The following is a 22539-nucleotide window of genomic DNA, read 5'->3' as shown; positions in this document are numbered from 1 at the left end:
ATGCAGCCCATGGAAGGGGTGAGCGAGGCAGGAAGGTTGGACCTAGACTAGGATTTACTAGGAAACTACTGATCTACTACAGGCTTTGTAGAAAATAAATTCTGGAGACATTGTGTCAAAGATTGTTTAATGCCAGCATCTCACAAAACAATAATAAAATGTTTCATAATATCAATGTAAGTATTGATTCCATTCATGCTTTTATGGAATGACATTTACTCCTTTTGATTCCTTTCTTCTTCTCTCCTCATTTTCAAGTAGGGCTTAAACAACTGTTTTTCTAGAGAATGTCAGTACTGAGATCTGTTAGTAAAAATTTCCCAGACCCCCCATTGGCATAATATTCAAGTAACAATTCTTCATGATGAGTCCCTATCTCTTCATTTGCCAGTTCAGTCTCTAATAGTTGAAAGATTGATGCATTATCTTACAAAAATATTTTGCAAGATTTGTTTGTGTATTTTAAGGAAATTCTAAAAGTATTAACTTTGTCTTAAAAAAAAATCAGACTTTCCTACTAGTTTCATTACTATTCCATCTGGCTTGTTGGTTTGCCTCTTTTTGGAGATTACAGATAGGGTTTTTAAAAACCATAAATATTCTCCAATGAGGAGAAGTTTTGGCTCTGATCCTGGAAACATATATGTGTTTCACACAGCAACAACATATATTCCCCCTCCTGGAGTACCTCAGAGTTAGAGGACTAATGTGATATAGTCATTTGTAGGCAGATATAGAATCTTTTGTGTATTGCACAGTAAAAACAAATAAAAAAATGTTTTAGAAGTGTGTATTTCAAATTCTTATTTCTATCCAATCACCAAGTGTGATATTAAAAAAATTATCCCCGAACTCTAAAGTAATCTAGGCCAGATTCTGAGATCTGTGTGTGTCTTTTTGCACAGAATTATGTGCTGACAACAAAATAAGTAGTCAGCCTTAAGGCCCTTGGAAAGTCCTAGGCCCTCACTTACCCAGGCCTGCATTTCCATTTACCTCCCACGTAAATTTGGCAATTTGTCCTTTCTTTAATTTAGGTACTTGAACATTTTACCAATGTATGAACAGAATAAAAGTGGGGGGAATAAATTATGGAGTGATCTGGAAGAGGTTTTACAGATAGTTCTGTGAGCCAGAGAGAAGTTTGATAAGAGGATCCATGTTTACCCCTGAAAGAATTTTCTACCAAGGCCGTTGACATAGAAACCAAGAAAGAAAGAAGGATAAATAAGAGAAACCTACAACTGCCAATTCCAATGAGAACTTTGTCTCTCATGTCCAATCAGTAAAGTGTAAACTTATGAGTTTTGTAGGAATGTATAAAAAGCATGCATGCTAGAATAAAAACAGGTTTGAAGCCTTCTGAAAATGGAGTGTGTTGCTTTGTATTGTCACTCAATTACAACAGAGAGTGATACCAAAATTTTAAAATATGTACCTTTGCTAATTTACTGAAACTCCTTCATGTAAGGCACATTATCAGTAAACGGCCCTGCTACTAAAATTGGTGTGTTGCTGATTCAAAGGCAAAGATTACACTGTTACAATGCATAATTGATTTGTCACCATGACATTACACTTTGATCAAGAGGAAACACAGTTTACCTCCTCAGCAATTAATGTTTTATATATCATACATGTTAAACATAATTATGAAAATGATTGTATCAATAAAGTATGATTTCTCTCATAAAAGTATTCTAAATCTAAAAATTTTCTTCAGTCTTTTTCAAGAAATTGGCACTTAAATTATATGCATAATAGTATGCTGTGATTCCACAAAAAGTTTTTTTCAAGTAATAAAAATCAATCTTTTTCCTGAATAGGCTTAAAATTCACCTGCAGTAGTCTATGCTACTTTAGTGTTAAATAATGAGGTAGCACATTGTTCCAAAATTGTTCTGGATTATGTAAACCATTTGCTACACGACGTTTGGATTTCACGTTTTGTTTAGAGCTGTTTGGTAAAGCAGCACTTTCTGTCTTTTCTGGCTTCCTGTGTTTGCTTTTCTTTTCTGGAAGTTTACCACTATAATTTTTCCTTTTATCTTTTACTTTTTCCTCTTCTTCTTCCTCCTCATCCTCATCCTCTCCCTCATCCTCTTCTTCCTGTCCTAAATCCCCTTCCTCCTCATCTTCTTCTTCCTCTGCTTCCTCTTCACCTTCTCCCTCCTCTCCCTCTTCCCCTTCTTCTTCCTCCTCACCCTCTTCCCCTTTTTCTTCTTCCCCCTCTTCTTCTTCTTCCTCCTCACCCTCTTCCCCCTCTTCCTCTTCTTCACCCTCTTCCTCTTTTTCCTCTTCTTCCTCACCCTCTTCCTCTTTTTCCTCTTCCCCCTCACCCTCTTCCTCTTTTTCCTCTTCCCCCTCACCCTCTTCCTCTTTTTCCTCTTCCTCCTCACCCTCTTCCTCTTTTTCCTCTTCCCCCTCACCCTCTTCCTCTTTTTCCTCTTCCTCTTCACCCTCTTCCTCTTTTTCCTCTTCCTCCTCATCCTCTTCCTTTTTTTCCTCTTCCTCCTCTTCCCCTTCTTCTTCTTCTCCTTCTTCCTGTCCTGCCTCTTCCTCCTCCTCTACCTCTTCTTCTTCCTCTCTGGTTTCCTCATCTCCCCCTTCTTCAACTCCTTCTTCTTCCTCCTCATCTTCCTCTTCTTCTTCCACTCCCTCTTTTCCCTCATCTTCTCCAACACTCTCTTCTTCCTCTCCTACTTCCTCATCTTCTTCCACTCCTTCTCCCTCTTTATCTTCCCCTTCTTCTCCCTCTTTATCTTCCCCTTTCTCTTCATTTTCCCCCTCCTCTTCTTCCTTTTCATCTTCTTCTCCCTTGTCCCCTTCTGCTTCTGCCTCTGTTCCTTCCTCTTTCTCACCTCCTCTTTCCTCTTCCACTTCATCCTCCCCATCTTTTCCTTCTTCCATTCCATCCTCACCCACTTCCTTAGTTTTTGTATTTGCATCTTCCTCAACCTGTTCTTCTTCAGATACCTCTCCCTCCCTCCCTGCCAATGATTCTCCCAACTCCTCCTCTTCACCCTCTTTGTCTTTTTCATTTTCCCTTTCTTTTTCTTCTTCATCTTCCTTTTCATCTTCTCCTTCCTCTTCTGCCTCTACCTCTTTTTCTTCCCCTTCCTCTGCATCTTCCCCTCCTTCCTCACTCTCATCTCTTCCCTCACTTTTAACCTGCTCTTTGTCTTTTTCAGTGCCTTTCTCTTTCTCATACTTCTCCTCCATATCCTCCTTTTCTTCCTCACTCACCATTTCTTCTTCCTCCATCAACCTGCCTTGCTCATCTCTTTGCTCTTTTCCATCTTGCTGGCTGACCTCCTCAGTCTCCTCTGCACCCTCATTCCCACTGTCTCTTCCAGCCTGTGATTCTTCTTGTTCATTTCCTTCCTCATTATCTTTTCCCTCTTCATCTTTTTCTACTGAAACTTCATCTCTGTCGTTTTTAGCCTCACTCTCTTCTTCCTCCTCTAGTTTACCTCCACTGTCAATTGTTTCATCCAGTTTTTCTTTTTCACTTTCACCCTTTTCACTGCTTTCATTCTCCTGCTCCTGATCAGATTCCTCCTCATTCTTAATTTCTAATACCCTGTCTTCATCAGGTTTGGCATCAGAGCTTGTTTCTTCCTCATTCAGGCTTTTTAAATCCGTCTGTTCTACATGTTCCTTCTCAGTGTTTGTAGCTTGCATCTCCTCAATCTCACTGTCTTTTTCTAAGCCCAGATGTGTCACTGTCCTCCTTGCCCTCTGCACAACTCTGTGTTCATAGAAGGCCTCTTCCTTAAGTATATATTTTTGGAGATCATTAGTACTTTCCTCAGTTGATGATGATGATGATGATGAAGTTACAGATACTTGTTTCAAAAACTGATGCTTTTTTTTAAGCTCCTTCTGTTCTGCACTACTTTGTTCTCCTGTGACATTTATTCTTTCACACTTGTCAGATTTTTCAACACCATCCTTTAGTTTGTTTTGACTATCTGTTGTTTTTTGACTCCCTTGCTTTTTAAAAGGACTGTATTCTTGTACAATTAATGAATCAGCCTGGGGCTGATCCCTGGGAGCAGAAGGAAGTACCTCTATTTTAAGGGACTGCTTAGATTTAACAGCTTTTGGCTTTTTATTGGAAGAATTTATTTTTTCAGTCAGAATTTGATTTTCAGTGGGAAGATTACATCTTGCATCCTCTCTGAAAAATTCAGGATTTTCCACACACTCTTTTTCCCTTTTCACTAATATGCTTTTGTCCTCAGTAATTTCTTGAGCACCACTTTTCAAAGTACTATCACTTTGTGCATGCTCAGATTTACCTTTCTTTATACTTTTTCTGGCTACAGGCTTCCCTACAAAGGCACTACTCTTTTCTAAATCTTGTCCAGTTGACTCTGAAAGTGAAGACTGCTTTTGCAAAGAGCCAGACTCTAATTTTGAGCCCTCCTTTGTAAAATCAGAATCCTTGTTTTTCAGCCCACCCTTACCATCTCTTTTCAGTTTCACATTTTTATTGTTCTTCTATTCCACATGAGAAGCAGAAAATTAAAAAGAAAGAAAAAAAGCATTAAAGACAAATGGCAGCGAAAGAAAAAAGGTTACAAAAGCATCTGAACAAGAAAAGAAACAATTTGTGAGAGGGGATTAAAAGACAGCTTAAAGGTAGAGTATTTCACACGAAATGAATTTACAAGTGCACATGTTAGAAGAATGTAACATCCTGGTAATGATCAGTGTAGTGCTACACCTTTCTCACTACCCAAGGAAATGCAGCAGGAATTGTGCAGCCAGTGCCACATCCCATAAACCAGAGCAGGGGCAATGCATGAGGCTGTGCAAGCAGAAGGAAATTTATACAGCTCTCTTACACCTCCCTCCTTTGGAAACCTTCTGATGCACTCACTGTTATGCTCTTTCTAAGAAGTCTGAAAATCTGTTGTCTTTCTGCTTTAAATTTTACACCAATTTAACAAATGATGAATTTAAAAATCTAAAATAAAATGTTAATGAAATATAACTAAGTGCTGAAAAGCTGGGATCACTTTAGGAGTGAAATAGAAAGTACTACAAAGTACTTTAATTTCATAATTAAGACCAGTATTATTGCTCCTCTAAATATACTTCATGGTGAATATCTGTAAATAAAATCTTTATTTACACTGTGTCCCAAAATATTTTCTTAGCAACAAACCAGTAGAAATTTATGTTATCACATGAAGTGACAGGGTGCATATAATAGCCTCTTGCTTCTTAAATTGGTGAAATATGACACACCCATCTCAAACTGCACTGGATACGTGGAGTTCTAGGTGCCTGCCCAAATTCTCTCTGCCTTCATGCAGCTTCTCAGAATTTTAGGTCATGGATATTCAGAAAATTAGCAAGAGGAGGTCTATAAAATTTACCTGACTTTTTAAAAACTCAAAGCAAAATAATGAAGTACAAGGACAATACAAGAGTTGCACATTTTTAAACATCAGTATCAATATAAAATATGTAATTATTTACAGTACCTTCTGTTTTTGGAGTGGTGATAATTTTAAGGACCAGTCACCAGGATTCAACTTCATTGCATGTGTCTGCAAAAAAATAAGATCTCTATTAAAAAAATAAATATATTTAATACAGAAAGCAGCATCAAAGCCCAGTTTTACTAAATGGAGCTAGTTTATGAACATTTTTATATTATTGCACAGTCAGAGTGAGACAAACCTGTATGATCATTCAGCTCACCTATTTCACTTCCACTCCATCATTTTCTGCTTATAAAGAGTATGGAGAACAAATATCAACACCCAAACTGTCTGTAGAGACTGAACACTACCCTGACCTTTCTCAGAGCCACAGGCATGTTTGAGATCCACCTTCCAGTCCCTGTGAGGTTACAAATAGCACCTTACTCCATTATCATCACCAACTTAACTCAACATCCAGTTTGGCACCACAGCCTTGAAAGAACATCTTCAAAGAAACATTGCACAGCAGAATCTTTCCTTGGAATCTAATGCCTTTATCTCTTCCACATAAAGCAAGAAACCAAAAGGTAACATAAAATACTACTAAATGGGAATATATAATGCAATTTTGCTCATCCCTTGCCATATGTTCCAAATGACAATACGATAATATTGTCTGCTGTTGATTATTAACGGCTCATGGTTTAAATATATTCTTTTTCAACACTGTGAGGATGGAGAGTTCTGGTTTCAGACTACCAATAATTTGTATAATCAATATAACATTAAAGGTTTTTCCTTCTCTTGTCACATGTGTTAATAAGATGTATGTTGCCACAGTCTAGAAAAATTGAAAAAAAAACCCCTATGCTGCAGCAGATTGTTTTCATTCAGATCCAAGAAGAGCCACCATTTATCTTGTATTTTGACAAGTTTGCCTGATAGGCTTTTTTTCAAATTTATGTTTAAATTTTTAAAAAATATTCTTAAATTGATTCAGGACAGGTATAAAACTGAAAAGGAGAAGGAAGTCTAGCACATAAAGTGTACAATATGTAAATAATGCTTCAGTAAATTAATGGTGGCCATGCTGTGCATTGGATCCGATCACATTTTTTTCTTGCAAATCAAAATGAAATTTTATAATGTTAAATAAATGACATGCACAAACAGACTGTTAAATTACTAAGTACTTTTAAATGCAAACAAATAATAATTCCTGTAGATGTTCAATGCCTCCAGCATAACTGTGGCTGCATTAAGGCCAGGACATGTCCCTTCTGCTGAGAGAACAAAATGTTTTGGAAAGTTGTACAAGTGATAAGGTGAACATGTTTTTTAAATAAAAGAAATATGTAGGAACAAGCTGGGAGATCACCAAATAATAAAAATGTCTGGGTTTTGGCCTTCCCTTTAATATGATCCACCTGTATTAAAACACTTCTTCTCAAACAGGAAAAGATGCTCTTCTGCTTCATTTCCTGCATTTCTCTGTTGGAAATCATCAAGAAGAGCAAGGTCAGAGATAGAGATCACCATGTGGCCTCCAGCATCCTTTTCCTTTCCTTACTGATTTCCAGAGCTAAAGCATGTGGAGACACTGCACTACTAGGACTGCTTCATATCACAACACTACTTTGAAAATTAAAATATATTTTAGCATTGGGTAATGATGATACAAAATGCATGCTCATCTAACAGTGTGCCAGTATGATGTGTGTCACATATGATGTTCTGGTAGTCAGGAATTCTGCATTAGAACCTGAAACACAATTCAGCTTCTTTGTCTCCCCCTGCAAAAAATTACTGAATTATAGATCCATTACTGGAATATATTACCATATTTAGGATGTCAGTTGTATCCCCAAGGTTTCTGTCAATATTTTCATTATCTGAATCTTGTTCTGAAGAGACTTCACTAGGTTTATCTTTTTGATGATTATTTTCTACAAGGTAAAATAAGGGCAAATAAGCAAATGTCATAGGAACAAGCACTGTATAGCAAACAGCCACTCTTATAAAGTAGAGATTATTCCTATTTCACTAACATAGAACTGAAGTCCTCAGATTCTTCATTCCCTCAGCCCAAGACACAGCAAAACCACTTCCATCTCCTTTCATCATTAAAGATGGAGCTCAGCAAGCTGGTCTCAGTGCACTGTAGATCTCTGACCATTTCTGCAGGCTTTCAAAGCCTAAATATTATCTTGGACAAAGATTCTTTTGGATAATCTTTTTAATAATAGTGTAACAATTAGACCAAAGTAGCTGCAATTGTGTTACCTCCCTTGCACATTATCTGTGTAATGGATGGAGAGACAGTGAGTTTCATGTGGCATTATAAAAATGTCCCTACATCATTAAGCTCATCAGGTCTATGACCATTTTGTACAGCACAAACCCTGAGGTTTTAGGTCTAAGAAGGAAATTCAAATTTCACTGCATTGCTTTGGACAGCTAATGGACATGCTGGCAGATTTAAAAATAACCATCTTCATTCTATTCTATTCCATTCTATTCTATTCTATTCTATTCTATTCTATTCTATTCTATTCTATTCTATTCTATTCTTCATTTCAAATTAGATCTGGCTGTCCAGTAAATCTGAATTAACAATTACACAGAAGCTCTGCATCCTGCACTCTTCAGCATTGTTCTTTCTAGGAAATCACAGAGGCCCAGGATGCCAGACAAGTCCTGAACTGCTCTAGAGAATCTGTGCCAAAGTCCAGTGCTGTATTATGGTTATCCAGACTTTTCCATCAGCTAGAATATAGTAAATCTTTATTATCTTAGATAAAAAAAGAATGAAGAGTACTTCTGCATTTCCAAGTGAAGAAGAAAGATCCTGTAAGAATTAGTAGACCTCTTTTCTTATGTTTTCTTATCCAAGTTCCTTGTAGGTTTACCTATGTCCTTAACATTGTTCCTAACTTTTTTTTTCCTGTAATTCCTTCTTTTCTTTTGTGTGTGTGAAAACAAAATAAGTAGTTAATGTTCTTACAGTATTTTTGTGAATCTTATTTCTAAAGGCTTAAGGAACCACAGGTACAATCAACAAATTGTTTTTCTTTCACTCAAGCCTCCTCTTAATCTATAAACTTGTTTTGCAAACATGAACAGTGTGAGGCAATTTTCATCTGCACTTCTCTGCTTTCATGCCTGTATGCTGCCAGCCTGTCCTGAGGTAAGACTGAACCTGAACCTTCTTGCAGGTTCAAACTCCACATTTATTTATGAATTATGAGTCAAACCATTCTTATCAGAAAACAGCTGCAAGATATGGGACACTCCACCTTTCTCGTGGTCTCCATCCCTCCCAGATTCAGCTTTAGGATGACTTCTTGCAGAAAACCAGAATGGGCTGGTGTTGCTTGCCACAGGCAAGGAAGACTTTAAGAAGCTTTCCCCCATGGCAGGCAGAGTTTGTGCCATTCGAGCAAACTGCTCTGGTGACCTTTCCTTTAGGAGATTGAAAAATAATAAATTGAGAGAAAGGGTAGAAGAACAAAATGTAAGGAATCTCTCATACTTATCAGTATTATTTGCTGTTAGCTTGAGATACAAGTTGCAACTTAATAAACAGAAACAAATATATTTTAAAATTTTAATTATTTATAGTCCTAGAAAGTGGGCAGGTAGATAGGGAGATTTTTAAGATCATCTCTATGGAATGATTTCAAGCAATCCTAAAGTATAAACAAAGGAGACAAAGAAGTTTTTCTTTTTATCCAAAATGAAAATCTAATCTCTCAAATAACATCAAGGTATTTAATCCACAACATCAATTTGCTTTTATAGAATAAATTCGGGTTTTGGTAGAGTTAGTTCTCAGACAGGTAAGTGAAATGATCCAATTCATTGTGAGGTTTAAGGAAATCACATGGAATGTGTAGTGGAGATAAAAGATCAGAAAGTAATATTTTAAGTAGCTACATCTAATATTCTCCTTTGATATTTTATAAACTATGGATTTGTTTAATATATTCAAGGGTTTAGAGGGTACAGCAAAAGAGTCAGGCTCTTGCTATTTTTTTAAAAAATATTTCTAAGATAGTTTAAAAAAAATGCAAAGGAACAGTTTCTACATTTTAGAACAAAAAAAAAAAATTACAAAGCCAGTTTGAATGTCTTTCACAGAAATAATTAGGCAAAATCTGACCAATACCTACTTTTTTTTTCTCCTGCATCAATTTTTGGGACCAGGGTAAATGTCTGTTTTTCATATTATACATTAAAACGAAACTCTTAGTTTAAGAAGAAACATTTAACTGCTTGATATATGCTGTGATTTTAGCTTTAGAAGTGCTTTTGATTCCTGGAAGAAGTATTGCAGCTCCAAATACCTCTGAGCTTACCCTCTCTCGACGCCGCATCCGTGCTGCTGATAACTGCAAAGTGTTTGCCAGTACAAAGTCCCCTCTGCTTTGAGAGGCAGCAGCAGTCACACGAGGCTCATATAAATCTTCCAAGGGTATTTCAGAACCTTTAGGTCTTGGAGCAGCAAAAACCAGCATGTGACAACCCCCACAAGCAACCTACAGCTCAAAAAAAGGTCTGATAACTTCATTTGCAAGTATCAAGGATGCACTTTTCTTAGAATCAGCTCTAGGGACTTAGATGATAAGGAAGAAATGTAGTAGAACTAAGACCTAGCAAATGGCTTCAAATTACAACAAGATAAAAGTACTTAATTACATTTATTAATGACTAGTGATCTATGTTCACTTCTTCTTAGTTAAATACAATGTATTTGTACTGAACAGAGCAAAAGACAGGACTATCAAATTTTTTTATATAAAAGATAGCAAAGATATTTCCACTGATTTTCAAGAGACCTTAGCTATTTATGTTGATACAAGTCACTTGAGAGCAATACTGATAGTTTCAAACCTAAATGTTTTATCGCAAAATCAGCAAAATGTAAAATAAATTCAACATCCTCCAGTAGAGACAATATTATTACATAAAGATCAGAGGTTTCACTTTTTAAAAAGTTTAAAACACTCACTGCTTCCAATAAAACTTCCTTAATCTCTAATTCCAGTAAACAAACAGAACTGATCAATATACTTTTGTTGCAAATTTTGTTCAATCTTGAGTCATGTTAACATTTTTTATGCTGACAATTCTCTGACACTTCTTCCACACCTCAAGAAGCAGATGAAAAAACTTCCCTTACACAAGTCACAAAAGAAAAGACTATACTTGCTTTCTTGTCCAGTTTGGATTAAAAAAACCCTCAAATTTTCTTGAGGTTTAAAAATATCCCACTGTACAAAAATTGTTAAAATTGAAATTATTACTCTCTGGTGTTTACAGAAAAGATATAAATTTCCCCATACTTCCAAGCATCCAGGAGTAATAAATAATTCAGTTTATAAGATACCTCAGCTCTGAAGACCAAAACACTGAATAAAATCTCAAAGAGAAATCTGTATGTGTAGCCCAAGTCAAAGACATTCTAAACTAAATTAACACTGTGCTAAGCATAGTTTCCTCTTTCCTTCAGTTTCTGTTGTCTACTATTTAAATGTTACAGAAAGAAATAATTCTATAATGATATTATTTCAGCTCTCGTTAATAATGTGTTTCATAAAAAGACAAATATTATGATGTCTGAGAGGAATGAACAAAGGTTTTACCAAAAGGACTGTGAACTTCAAGAAATTGTAACACAGAGTGGGATCAAACAGATTTGTAAAACTCTCTTCTCCAAAGCCTAATTTGCCATGTCGTCCATCTCCAAAAGTAAACATCAGGCCATTCTCTGCATAAAGGAATAAAAAGGATGTTAAAACAAAGATTCAATAGAAAACCAGGACAGAACCATTACAAAGTAACAGGCTATGAAAGTAAGAAATATTTCCCTTCCAAAAGCAAAATCTGAACAATTATTTTTAGTTCTTCAACAGATGAATATTATTTAAAAATATGCATGTTTTCAGAAAAAGTACTGTCTGAGATGTTGGTCTAACAATTTGTAAAAAAAAAACCACTCCAACAAAATAATAAAATTTAAACTATACAGAAAAACAATGGCTTCTAAACAAGAATATTTGTTTGCAAGGCATAATTAGGAGGTTATAATTCCCCAAGAGATACAGAGTTATCATGGCATGGCTGTGGGTCAGAAATTCCTGTTGAATTCACCTTTTACCCTTAGAACCAGTAATGGATATGTCTGCTACTGCTCATTGTATAAGGAAAGCTTTTACAGCATAATAGAGAGTTGCTAGAAGTGGTTCCAGAATTTTGCACTCCCATACCTGCTATCACAGCAGTGTGATTTTCCCCACATGCAATGTTACAAATTTTATGCCTCTTCAAGCGTTTCACAGGCTTTGGTACTGAACTTTCAAACACAAAAGTTCCATGTCCCAGCTGCCCATATTGTCCAAGTCCAAAAGTGTAAACATCTGTCTCTGAAATGATACAAAGTTAACAACAAATATGCTGATACATATGTTATTTATAAATATATTTATTCTATAATATATATATTATATAATATATTATTTATTATATAAAATATATTATCTATTATTATATTATTTATAAAGAGTTATATTTATTATATTACTTATACATTTATTTATTAATATAATCACCTACATTCTATTCTCCAAATGGAAGGCCAGTGACATAAACATCATTAAAAATATTCAATCAATTAAAAATGTGCCAACGAATCAATTTCATTTATCAATTATTAATATACAAAAAAAACCCCAGAAACTGAAGCACTGAAGTATACACAGAGAAGAATTTTAAATGGTTCAATGGGTGATGTATTTTCTAACATAAATGCAAAATAATCCACTGATCATATGTACACAAAGCAAAGTTAAAAAATATATGAGAATTTACATACTTCAATCAATTCAAAACTGCAATGTTTATACATTTATATACATTTTCACAATAGCCTCATCTTAATTACTCATTAGCACCATGAACACTGTATGGCCCTAAATATAATAGACAAGACCTCATAATTTGTATGTAAGAAGAGACTGGAATAGTAACAGAATAGGTTTGAGTATTCTGTTCAGCTACCAAATCAGCCCTGCAATAAATGCAGAGAACGCTATAATTGTGTTATCTTGTGACAGAATAATCATCTTTCCACATTTATATTTTGTCTGTTTAATGGACTGTCTCTGCCAGGAAAAAGAATGAGAGCTTCTCCAAAGCAATAAAGATTCCTGGTGTGTCCATCCCTGGCACTCCATCATTACAGGGGAAGATTATGAAGCTTGGAAATCTTGATGAGGTCATGCTTGAACAGAGAAGTTCTTTGGGAAAAAAGGAGAAGTTCCCTAGAATTTTGTTTCCTGCCCTTTTTCTTTTGCATGTAGGCAACAAAGGAAAAGTGAGAGAAATTCTACTCAAAGCACTTGAAAATTTATTATGAACAAACGAAAAAGATTATGAATTGACAAAAAATATTTCATGTAAAGTTAAAAGAACTTTCCAAGGAACTGTGATGAAATAGTAACATTACATATGGAAATGTTCTTTTCTATGGAAAGTCTTTTCCTTTCTGTTCCTTATAAATTGTTCCATAATAAGATGTCATGAATTCACACCATAAACAAAAAAGTGCAATGGTCTCACAGTTTTTATAAATTGTAGAAGAAAAGTATTGAGCAAACCTGGTTTTTTTTACGAAATGTAATGGTAAAGCTCCCTCTGCTGGAAATTTTAGTGCAAGAAAGTAAAACCTTCTTGGGAGCTTTATGAAGTAAAAGAAGTAGCAAGAAGTTTCCTGTAATATTTATATCCTGTAATATCCTGTATATAGACTGTAAAATATCCTGTAATATAAACTTCCTGCATAAGAATCAAGAAACTACACCTGAAAGCTCCTGAAAGACAGGAGCTTTTCTCTAAGCAAACAAAAATCTCATCTTTATTTTAGTAAACTGGTTTGTCAAGATGGCTGATTCAAAAAATTCTGTTTAGAAGTACTGCATTTCTTTAAACAATTATTTGGAAACTGGCGGATATTTTAATTCCATGGCTTTATCTGATTAACATAATTACTTTGAATGAACTACAAGTCTTTTTTTCTTTAATCCTAGCAGGAAACATGCAAAGTCTTCTGCATTTGTGTTGAGAGGGAGATGTTCTCAAATGTTAACTTTAAAAGTGCAGGGAATTTTTTCTTTCCTGTGTTTCTACTGAAAATGAGGAAAAAGGCCAATCCCAGGCCTGGTTAGAGTGTCTTTATATGATGAAGAATTTCTTCTGTTGCCCTTACAGACCAGTGGCACCTAAATGCTGCTCCTCCTAAATTTGCTTCTTAGTGAATTATCAGGGGAGAGGAAGAAAAAAACCTTGCACCTTTCTTAAATGCTTCACCACTGTGGTGCAGAAGTGAGGTCACACCTCACTAATAACCCCCTTCAGTAGAAATGAGGTATTTCCTCCCATCTGTCTATAAATGCATGGAAAGAGGAGAGTATGGAAAAGCAAGCTCACACACTTCTTGATAAAATGACAGGGGTAAATTCATCATTCTGTACACAGCAGCAGCCCATGAGGGGGCCCTTGAAGGATAAAGAGAAATGGTTTCAGAGGCTGCACAGAAGACAATGGCTTTGCTGTACCAAAAGACCTCCAGAACTTGAGTGCTGGAGCTGCTTCTTTACTTCCTAGTTCCCTTTTTGGAAAAAAGGGGATATTTCCCTGTAGCTGTGTTATCTTCCATCTTTGCAGGCATCTTTTGCAATCTCTGTGATCATTTGCACTATCAATAAAACAGTCCTAGGCAAAAAGCTATATAGCTTTCAGATTAATTTTTACAACATGACATTTGCTGACAGAACTGTATGAGCTCAAAGAATGTTTTTCAGAATCATGCATTCCTTGCTATGTATCTAAGGCCACAGATGAAGCTAAAAAGTCCACAGAACTAAAAAGGAAGCAGACAGGTAAGCTTATATCATAGCAACATAGAATGGTTTGGGTTGGAAGAGACCTTAAGGATCATTTGGTTCCAACCTCATGCAATGGGCAGGGATGCTTTCAACTGGACCAGGTCACTCCTATCCAGCCTGGCCTTGAACACAGCCAAGGATGGGACATCCACAACTTCTCTGGGCAACCTGTGCCAGGGCCTCAACACTCTCACAGTAAAGAATTTCTTCCTAATAACCAACCTAAACCTACTCTCTGTCAGTTCGAAGCCATTCCTCCTTGTCCTGTCACTCCAGGCTCCTGTAATAATCCCTCTCCATTATTTCTTGTAGGCTCTGTTCAAGTACTGGAAGACTGGAAGCCATTAGATCAGCCCAGAACCTTCTCTTTTCCAGGCAGAACAACCCCAATTCTCTCAGCCTTTCCTCACAGGGGAGGTGCTGCATCCCTCTAATCATCCTGATGGCCTGTCCACATAAATTCATTCCCCTTGAACATTATTACCATTATTATTATTATTATTACTACTATAACTATTATGCCAATGAACTATTCACTCTCACAATAGCTTTATTTTTAAACAGCTTATGCTGAAAAATATTACTGTAAAAAACAACCATCACCACAATGTTCAGTATTCAGAATTAGTAACTGGATTTGGGGATTTCAGTATAAATAGTATACAGACTTAAGAACGGTTTGAAAAATCTAATAATCCTATATGGTCTGAATTGTGAGTTCTGACAGGAAAAGGTAGAGTTTTTACATCCTTTTTGTCCTCTTTCAAAAGGGTGCCTTGGCTTTCTTTTCTCTTTAAAAGACCTTGAAACAGAAGATGAAAAATCCAACATTTTACATACTAATGCACTAATGTTCTTATGTCAAACATTCTATTCTCAAAGGTCTGCTTCACTTTTTCCTTTGAAGAGCTATCTTTGCTTTCCTTCCTTTCAGAGAATGAAAGGAAGTAATATATCCTTCTATAGAAAAAATTATTCCCAGAGGATCTGTCCTCATCTGAAAAAAACTGCAAGATATTAAGGCCACTCCAAATAATCCGTTTCTTCTTTTCCAATTTCTAGATTCAGATTCATTATTTTTCTACCTTTTAAAACACCCTGCTGAAAAAAGCACACAAATTGGGATTGCTGCTCTCCCATACTTAATTTGAAAGTGATGACACCAACAGCTTTCATTTGCAGCAGGAAGTACCTGCAAGCATTGGGGGAATTTGATGCAATTTTTTCAGTCTCTGAGAGAATGAATCTAAGATGAGGACAGGATCTGCTCAGACTGGCTGACTGACCGCCATGAAATGAAAAGCTCTGTGCTCTCAAGATTTTGAATTATAGAATTTTAAATGCAGTTCTGTTTATTGTCTAGAACAATTGCAAATATTAAAGGCAGAAGTAACAAGAGAGCTTGTAAAGATGATGGTTTCCAATACCACACTCAACACTTCTAAAACCAATCTTTTAAAAATTGGACTTTTTCTTAAATTAGTGCTCTCAACAATTTAATTCTTGTTCTCTTGGGAAAAATAATTGAGTTTCTTATTTTAGAATTTCAGAGGAAAAAACCCAAAGAATTATTTTAATATATACTTTCTACCTTTTACTCTGATGCTTGTAGAGATTCCAAGCAGTACATTGATTTAATAACCCAGATAACAGTGGTTCTCACCACACAAAACTGCCAATAGAATAGACAACAGTCATAAAAAAGAAATCATGTGAAGTGCTTTGGAATAGACTAATTACACATGAGAGTCAGGAAGAAACTTGCCTTATACTCTGTAAGATAACTGAATTATGCTTTCTTCTAATTTGATAAACTCTAAGTAGAAATGATGTCAAGAAATGAGCCAAGATGAGGAACAGTTTTTCCATATGACATTTTCTCTTGTGCTTTTGCTATGTCAAATGAGATAGATGAAGCAAGGGAATATTCAATAGTCACACACTCAATTCTCATTTCCTGAGACTGAAATTTCACATCCTTAAAAACTGGAAAGACCCTGAAAGGATAAAAACCACACCAGTATATATTGTGTTACTAAAGGCAAGCAGCACCCATTTTCATGGAGGATGACACTTGAAATTCAGAGTTTCTTCAAAATTGTGTTACTTTCTTAATTTATGAAAATGAGCTTAAAAGAGGTGTAAATGTTTCTGCCCCTCTTTAAAAATATCTCATCAGAATTCTCAGTTTCTGGTCACACCACCTCAAGATGTAATTTAGGAGCAATTTTAAGTGAAGTTTCTGGTGCAAAGCCATTAATGTATGTATGTCACAGTCCCTTAAAATTTTTAGTATCTGTATCTACCTATTTTCAACTTTTTGCTCAAATTTTGCTTTGAGTCAGAAAATGTTCTCTGTGTTAACACTTCTGACTAAGCATCTTTCATTTGAGACAGTATTGCCACTATTCTCTACTGTTTCACTCAAAGTGTCTTAGTCAGAAGTTCACATTTGTCACCCATTAAATAACAGCTAAATCACACTAAAAAAAAAATCTGTTTTTACTCTTATCTCAACTATTAATCTTCAGGAAATGTATTTTGTTGGAGAATATAGTTTTTCTCTTTTTGTGACTCAACTAGGTCCTCTGGCACTCAACACTTTGATCATCAACTGCCAGCTCAGCCAGCATTGAATTTCTTACTTACTTCTACTAAAGAATTTATTTCCATAAGCAAGCAAATCTTACATATATGTATACTTATTACAGTATTTTTTCACTGCATTTTTCTATGGCATTTTTATCTCCCTCTTTGTTCTAGTTCTTGTCCAGATTTCACTATAATGATGATGGCATCCAGGTCTGTATCTTTCTTCTAAATCTCTGTAACAGTCATTGGTTTTAATGATCATTTTTATCACATGAAACACCATTAAGACAAAATATCTACTGGTTGAATTCAGATTTATGGTTAAAAAAATAATCAATGATGATAATCAAATTCTTTCCACAAAACTTCACTTTATAACTCATAAAATAATGCTATGATTTATGCATTTGTTGGTCCCAAATTTATGGCAGTTTTTTCACTAATAATGATAATCTGATTTCACATAAATAAATTTATTTTGTGACATGGAATACTGTCAGGGTAAGACTGTATCTTGGTGGAAGAAGGGAGACAAAGGCATTGAAATGTAGACAAATGTTTATATTCCTTCCTGGATTAGCTACTGCTATTTCCTCTTTATAGTTTTCCCAAAGGAATTTTAACCTAGCCAGAATCTTGCAGCTTGACTCACCACACATAATCTTTCCCAGCATTTCATTCTACCTTTACTCTTTCCAATGGCTTGCAGCACAACACCACTCACAATCTCCCTCAGTTGGATTTTCAGTTTATAAAGTTTGGCTACATAACCTTGAATGCACATTACAAGATTGTCAAGAGACAACCACAGAGAATACAGATTAGAACACAGATTTAAGGACTGATATCTATCATCCAATATATACATAGCTTGGTTATATATCTATATATATCTTGGTTTTGGCAGAAGAAAAATCACAGGCTATTCAGTTTTACACATATTATATTCATTACAAGCTAAAGCTGCTATTTTTTGAACTATCTTCAGGCAAAGTCAAACTTACCTTTCCTGCTTCTACACCACTCTAGGTCAGGATAGGATTTGTGGAAAGAAATGGCTGGCACTGCTTTGCACGTATGCCTTGGAAAAGCTCAGTCACCACTGGCAGACAACCATTTAACAGTTCAGTAACACAAAGCATTTTCCAAGTACTATATATGTGGCCCTGTGAATTAATATGTAACATTTGTATTTGCTGATTTTCATAACCTGCACAATATGTCAAATGTCGGTACTGATTTCATATTTATGCTAAAGATTCTGCTCAAAGGCACAAGCAAATTCTGTATCACAATAAGAGATATTTAATCCATTCAGGCATGCAGTAGATAGTGAAGCTACTTGAAAAGTGACTTCCTACATACCTTCCTAAATATTCAAGAGCATTTAAATTTACTACAGAATGGAAGCTTTCCTCTAGAACTTCCCTCTCACTGCAATAACAATTTCAAGCTCCTTAGAGGAAGAAAAACATCAATCATCTGTGTTGCACCAGGTGGTGCTGGCTTATTACAATTCCAGTAAGAAAGGCACTCAGCCTATGTAAAGTTCTATTAAAATGCTATTTATTGGAGCTAAGACTATAAAGAAAAAGAAGACAGGATCAATAACCTTCTGTCCCTTCAGAGTCCTGAGCTGTGTGGAATTGAAAAGGACCCCAGCACTGCAGATCCCATCCATGGAAGGTTACCTCAGTTTGAGCTCTTACAGGATTTTCTTATACCCAAAACCACTCTACACATCATTTATACTGATAAATTCAGCATTTTATACTGAATAAAAAGGACATTCAATAGGAACTTGCTGCTGAAGTTTCAGATGAAGCAAGGACAGGCAAGTGGTGTCAACCAGGAGCTGTCTGGAAGCTCCTCTGTTAAAATTACCTGGCCAAGTTCATCCTGTAGCCAAGGGACATGGGCAGTGCAGCACAGGCCTGCCTTAGCTGGGTGTACATGGATTTTTACCTGCTTGGTGTAAAATGGCCTTCCAGTTGGGATCAGCATCCAGCACTTCAGTGGGATGTAAATTCTTTAGAGTGAATGGAGTTTCAATTACAGGGCTGTAAGAAAAGCCAGTTAAATTGCATACCTGTCAGCACCACAGTGTGTTCTCCACCACAAGCAACCTTATTAACCTTTTCCATAATTCCCAGTACAGGCTGTGGGACTCTATTGTTCTTCAACTGTTCAGGGAATAATCCCAATTTCCCATTCACAGCTTCTCCAAAAGTATAAAGCTCACCATCTCCTGTGAAAATACAGAACAGAGTATGGTTTCTAGCACACACTCAGGAGCAAGAATGGGTTGTCAAGACTGCTGCAGACACAAATTATAAAGACAGAAAAGTGTATGAACATTACAGGATAGCTGAACATATTTGTATAATGCCCAAACAGCTGTGAAAAGCACAGAATTCACAGAATCACTGGGTTGGAAGAGACTTTCAAGATCATTGAGCCCAACCCAGCCCTAACACCTCAACTAAACCCTGGCACCCAGTGCCACATCCAGGCTTTTTTACACATGTCCAGGGATGGTGACTCCACCACCTCCCCGGGCAAACCATTCCAGAACTTTATCAGTCTTTCAGTAAAAAACCTTTTCCTGATATCCAACCTATATTTCCCTTGGCACAGCTTGAGACTGTGTCCTCTGGTTCTGTCAGTGCTGCCTGGAGAAAGAGCCCAACCCCACCTGAGCACAGGCACCTTTCAGGGAGTTTAGAGAGTGATAAAGTCACCCCTGAGTCTCCTTTTAAGGAGATAAGATAAACCATCCCCAGCTCCCTCAGTGGTTCCTCACAGGGTTTGTGTTCCCAGCCCCTCACCCTCACTCTGCTTTGACAGGACACAAAGGTGCTAGATTTAAGTCCCCTGCAAATTCCAAATCACAATATTTAGCCTTCAATGAATGTAGCCATAGGAAAAACAAAACCTTATACATCCTGCTTCTGAGAGGTGGTAATTCCCTCTGTAATCAGTATTTAAGTCAAATGAGGAATTGCTTATAAGAATCTGAACTGGAACAGAAAATAATTTTGTGTGGAATTTTGATGGAAAATCAACCTGCTCAAGCACATGGCACAGGATTGTGTCCAGACATTTCTGGAATATCTCCTGTGAGGGGGACTCCACACCCTCTCTGGGTGTCTGTCCCAGTGCCTGGTCACTGCATAGTGGAGAATTTCTTCCTCATGTTCAGGTGGAACTTTCTGGCCATCAGTTCCTGCCCATTCCTCCTGTCCCATTACTGGGCACCACAGAGCACAGCCTGCTCCATCCCCTGATCCTCCCTGACAGACAGGGATGAGATTCCCCCTCAGCCTCATCTTCTCAAGGCTCTCTTACATTCTTCTACCTATTTTCTAAGATATTTTGCAGTCATTTCAATCTTTTTGTGCTTCTTAAGAACCAGCAAATTACCTCAGCTGCAAAAAAGTACATTAGTAAAGTAAATTTTACACCTAAGGACCATGTTTAGGCTTCTCTGTTCAGTTTGATTTCCTGTCTTAATTTTGATTTTATTCTTATATCTATGTGCAGAAATACTTTGCTCTTATTTGCACCAGCATCAATTTTCTGTTCTTAGACAGTAGCCCAATTAAAAAGATAAAAATCAACTGCAATGTGAGGTTTTCTGTAACCAAAACATTCTTCTGACAAAAAAGAGATTTTAAGCATCCTAAGTGGAAAGAAAAAAAAAAAGCTACAAAAAGAACCCTGTATTTTTTGGAAGGTAAGTATTTTTTCAGTACTCTTAGATCAGCCATGTATTTCTAAAAACATGTTTTAAAAAAACCCAAAATCACTTGGGAGATAACTACTTATGCAGTTCTCTTTGAAGAGACCAGCAGTTCTTTTTAAACACTATTGCACTGAAAAAATTAATCCAATCATTATCTAATTAAGAGGATTAGAGATTCAAATGGCCAAGCCTCCCAAACTCATCAAGTTTATTACATTTTTTCCACTTAATAATCCAGCTAACAAAGATAAAACCATTTACCAAAGCAATTTTTGAATACATTACACATCCCTTTTAGGCAAATAATGATCTAAAAACTATGAAAAATAGCAATCAAGCATGAACAGAACCCAGTCAAACCCAGATAAATTTTGAGTGCATCTGCATGCTGAGGACATGATGTACTGTGTGGAGTACACCTGAATTTTAAGGACACTCTGTTCACAACAAAACCTGGTTATTTAATTTGTTCCTCTCATATGAGTCACACTCTCGCATGTTGAACTTTCCCTAATGTGATTTTCTGTATCACTAAACTTAAAGTCACGGGAGCACATCAAGAAAATGGACAAGTGAATGGAAAATGTCCCTCAAAGGAAAATGTGCATTTGAGTGCATAGATAAGAGATCTGGCTGGTGGCAAATGAGGGACAAAAATGAGTGGACAAAAGAAATGGATAACTCTAACATTTCTTGAATAAATGAAGAAGAAAATAAATATTTATCAAGACCAAATTGGTTAAAACTGTCTCAAACACTGAAATTCAGAGCTTGGAAGTGTTTGTGGGATGAATGATTCTTAAACCAGTCCTTAAAAATAATGACAAAATATATTAAAAAAAGGATTCAAGGAACCTGCAAAACTCTTTATGAAAAGACATCTTCTCAGTAAGAATCCATCTTGACCTTAATTACAGTTACAATTCAGGCAGGGGAAACACTAGGAGGGGTCTAATATATTCAATTCCTTTCTGTCTCCACACATCTAATTCTGCTGTAGAAGCCAAGCAGTGGTGAGATACATCAGCTTTTCCTGCTCTCCATCTCCTGCAGTGGACAAATGAGCTGTACATGCTTGCCAAGCTTAATGCTTCCTGAAAAATTGTCCCCTCCTGAGTGTGTGATCAAAGGAAAGTCAAGGAAAGATCTGTATAAGTGCTCAAAATTGTTGCTACACTCTCCCAGCAGTTTATTTCTCTGTTGATTTGCTTGAGGCATAACCCTGATACTGGGACACAATGTCCAAAGCCTGCAAAAAGAAAGGAAAGAAAACACACTGAAAAATCCTGAAAGAGCTGGAAGCTACAGATTAAGAACTTCTTTTCAGTGGAACTCTTTGACAAATGCAAAGGAGAGGGAAGGGGAGCAAACAATCATCTTTCAAATATGAACTGATTAAGCAGACTAGTTCCTAATTTGCATATAGAATTGAGTTAGCCATTGCCTGTGCATATAGGCACAGGCCTATATGCCTAATCTAAATTTCAGAAGTGGGTTTTTTATTTAAAATATTCAGGATTTATTCTGTTCTTCTATTCTACAACCACTTTGGCATCAGTGGAGTCCACGTGTACATGGCAGAATACAGGTGACACAAGTTCAGCAGTTAAATTGTCTGCAAAGAAGGCCTTCTAGAAAGCAGAAGGAAGAAGTGTGACATCACTTTTTGGAACTGTAAGAGGCATTGCTCTTGTCTTTATAGCAGTTAACCACCTTAAAGTTAAAAGTCTACTAAAAAGAATCTAAAACCCAATGTCAAAAAAAATAAGAACTTCATTTTAAAAGGAAAAAAAAAGCTGGAGTCCATACTTCACCA

The 22539-nt window shown here is 36.3% G+C and overlaps 1 protein-coding gene across 1 annotated transcript in view; it reads right to left on the bottom strand.

The window, feature by feature from the left end:
- Positions 1 to 112: 112 nt before the first annotated feature.
- The window catches only part of RPGR (retinitis pigmentosa GTPase regulator), a 39819-nt gene continuing 17392 nt past the window's right edge, over positions 113 to 22539 (bottom strand). Inside the window, exons 7-15 of the mRNA XM_071430316.1 lie at positions 19068 to 19226; positions 11711 to 11866; positions 11087 to 11211; positions 9800 to 9979; positions 8738 to 8903; positions 7281 to 7387; positions 5499 to 5564; positions 2617 to 4506; positions 113 to 2415 (exon numbers count right to left, since the gene is read on the bottom strand). Coding sequence (XP_071286417.1) covers positions 1855 to 2415; positions 2617 to 4506; positions 5499 to 5564; positions 7281 to 7387; positions 8738 to 8903; positions 9800 to 9979; positions 11087 to 11211; positions 11711 to 11866; positions 19068 to 19226 — 3410 coding nt within the window. The 3' untranslated portion in view covers positions 113 to 1854. The remainder of the gene's footprint in view (positions 2416 to 2616; positions 4507 to 5498; positions 5565 to 7280; positions 7388 to 8737; positions 8904 to 9799; positions 9980 to 11086; positions 11212 to 11710; positions 11867 to 19067; positions 19227 to 22539) is intronic.

Source organism: Agelaius tricolor, unplaced genomic scaffold (genome assembly GCF_023055355.1).
Source record: "Agelaius tricolor isolate 1412-34295 unplaced genomic scaffold, bAgeTri1.0.p SCAF_7, whole genome shotgun sequence".
In the NCBI taxonomy this organism is placed as follows: Eukaryota; Metazoa; Chordata; class Aves; order Passeriformes; family Icteridae; genus Agelaius; species Agelaius tricolor.
Note: the sequence above shows the minus strand (reverse complement) of the source record. Positions and strands in the feature narration are given on the sequence as shown.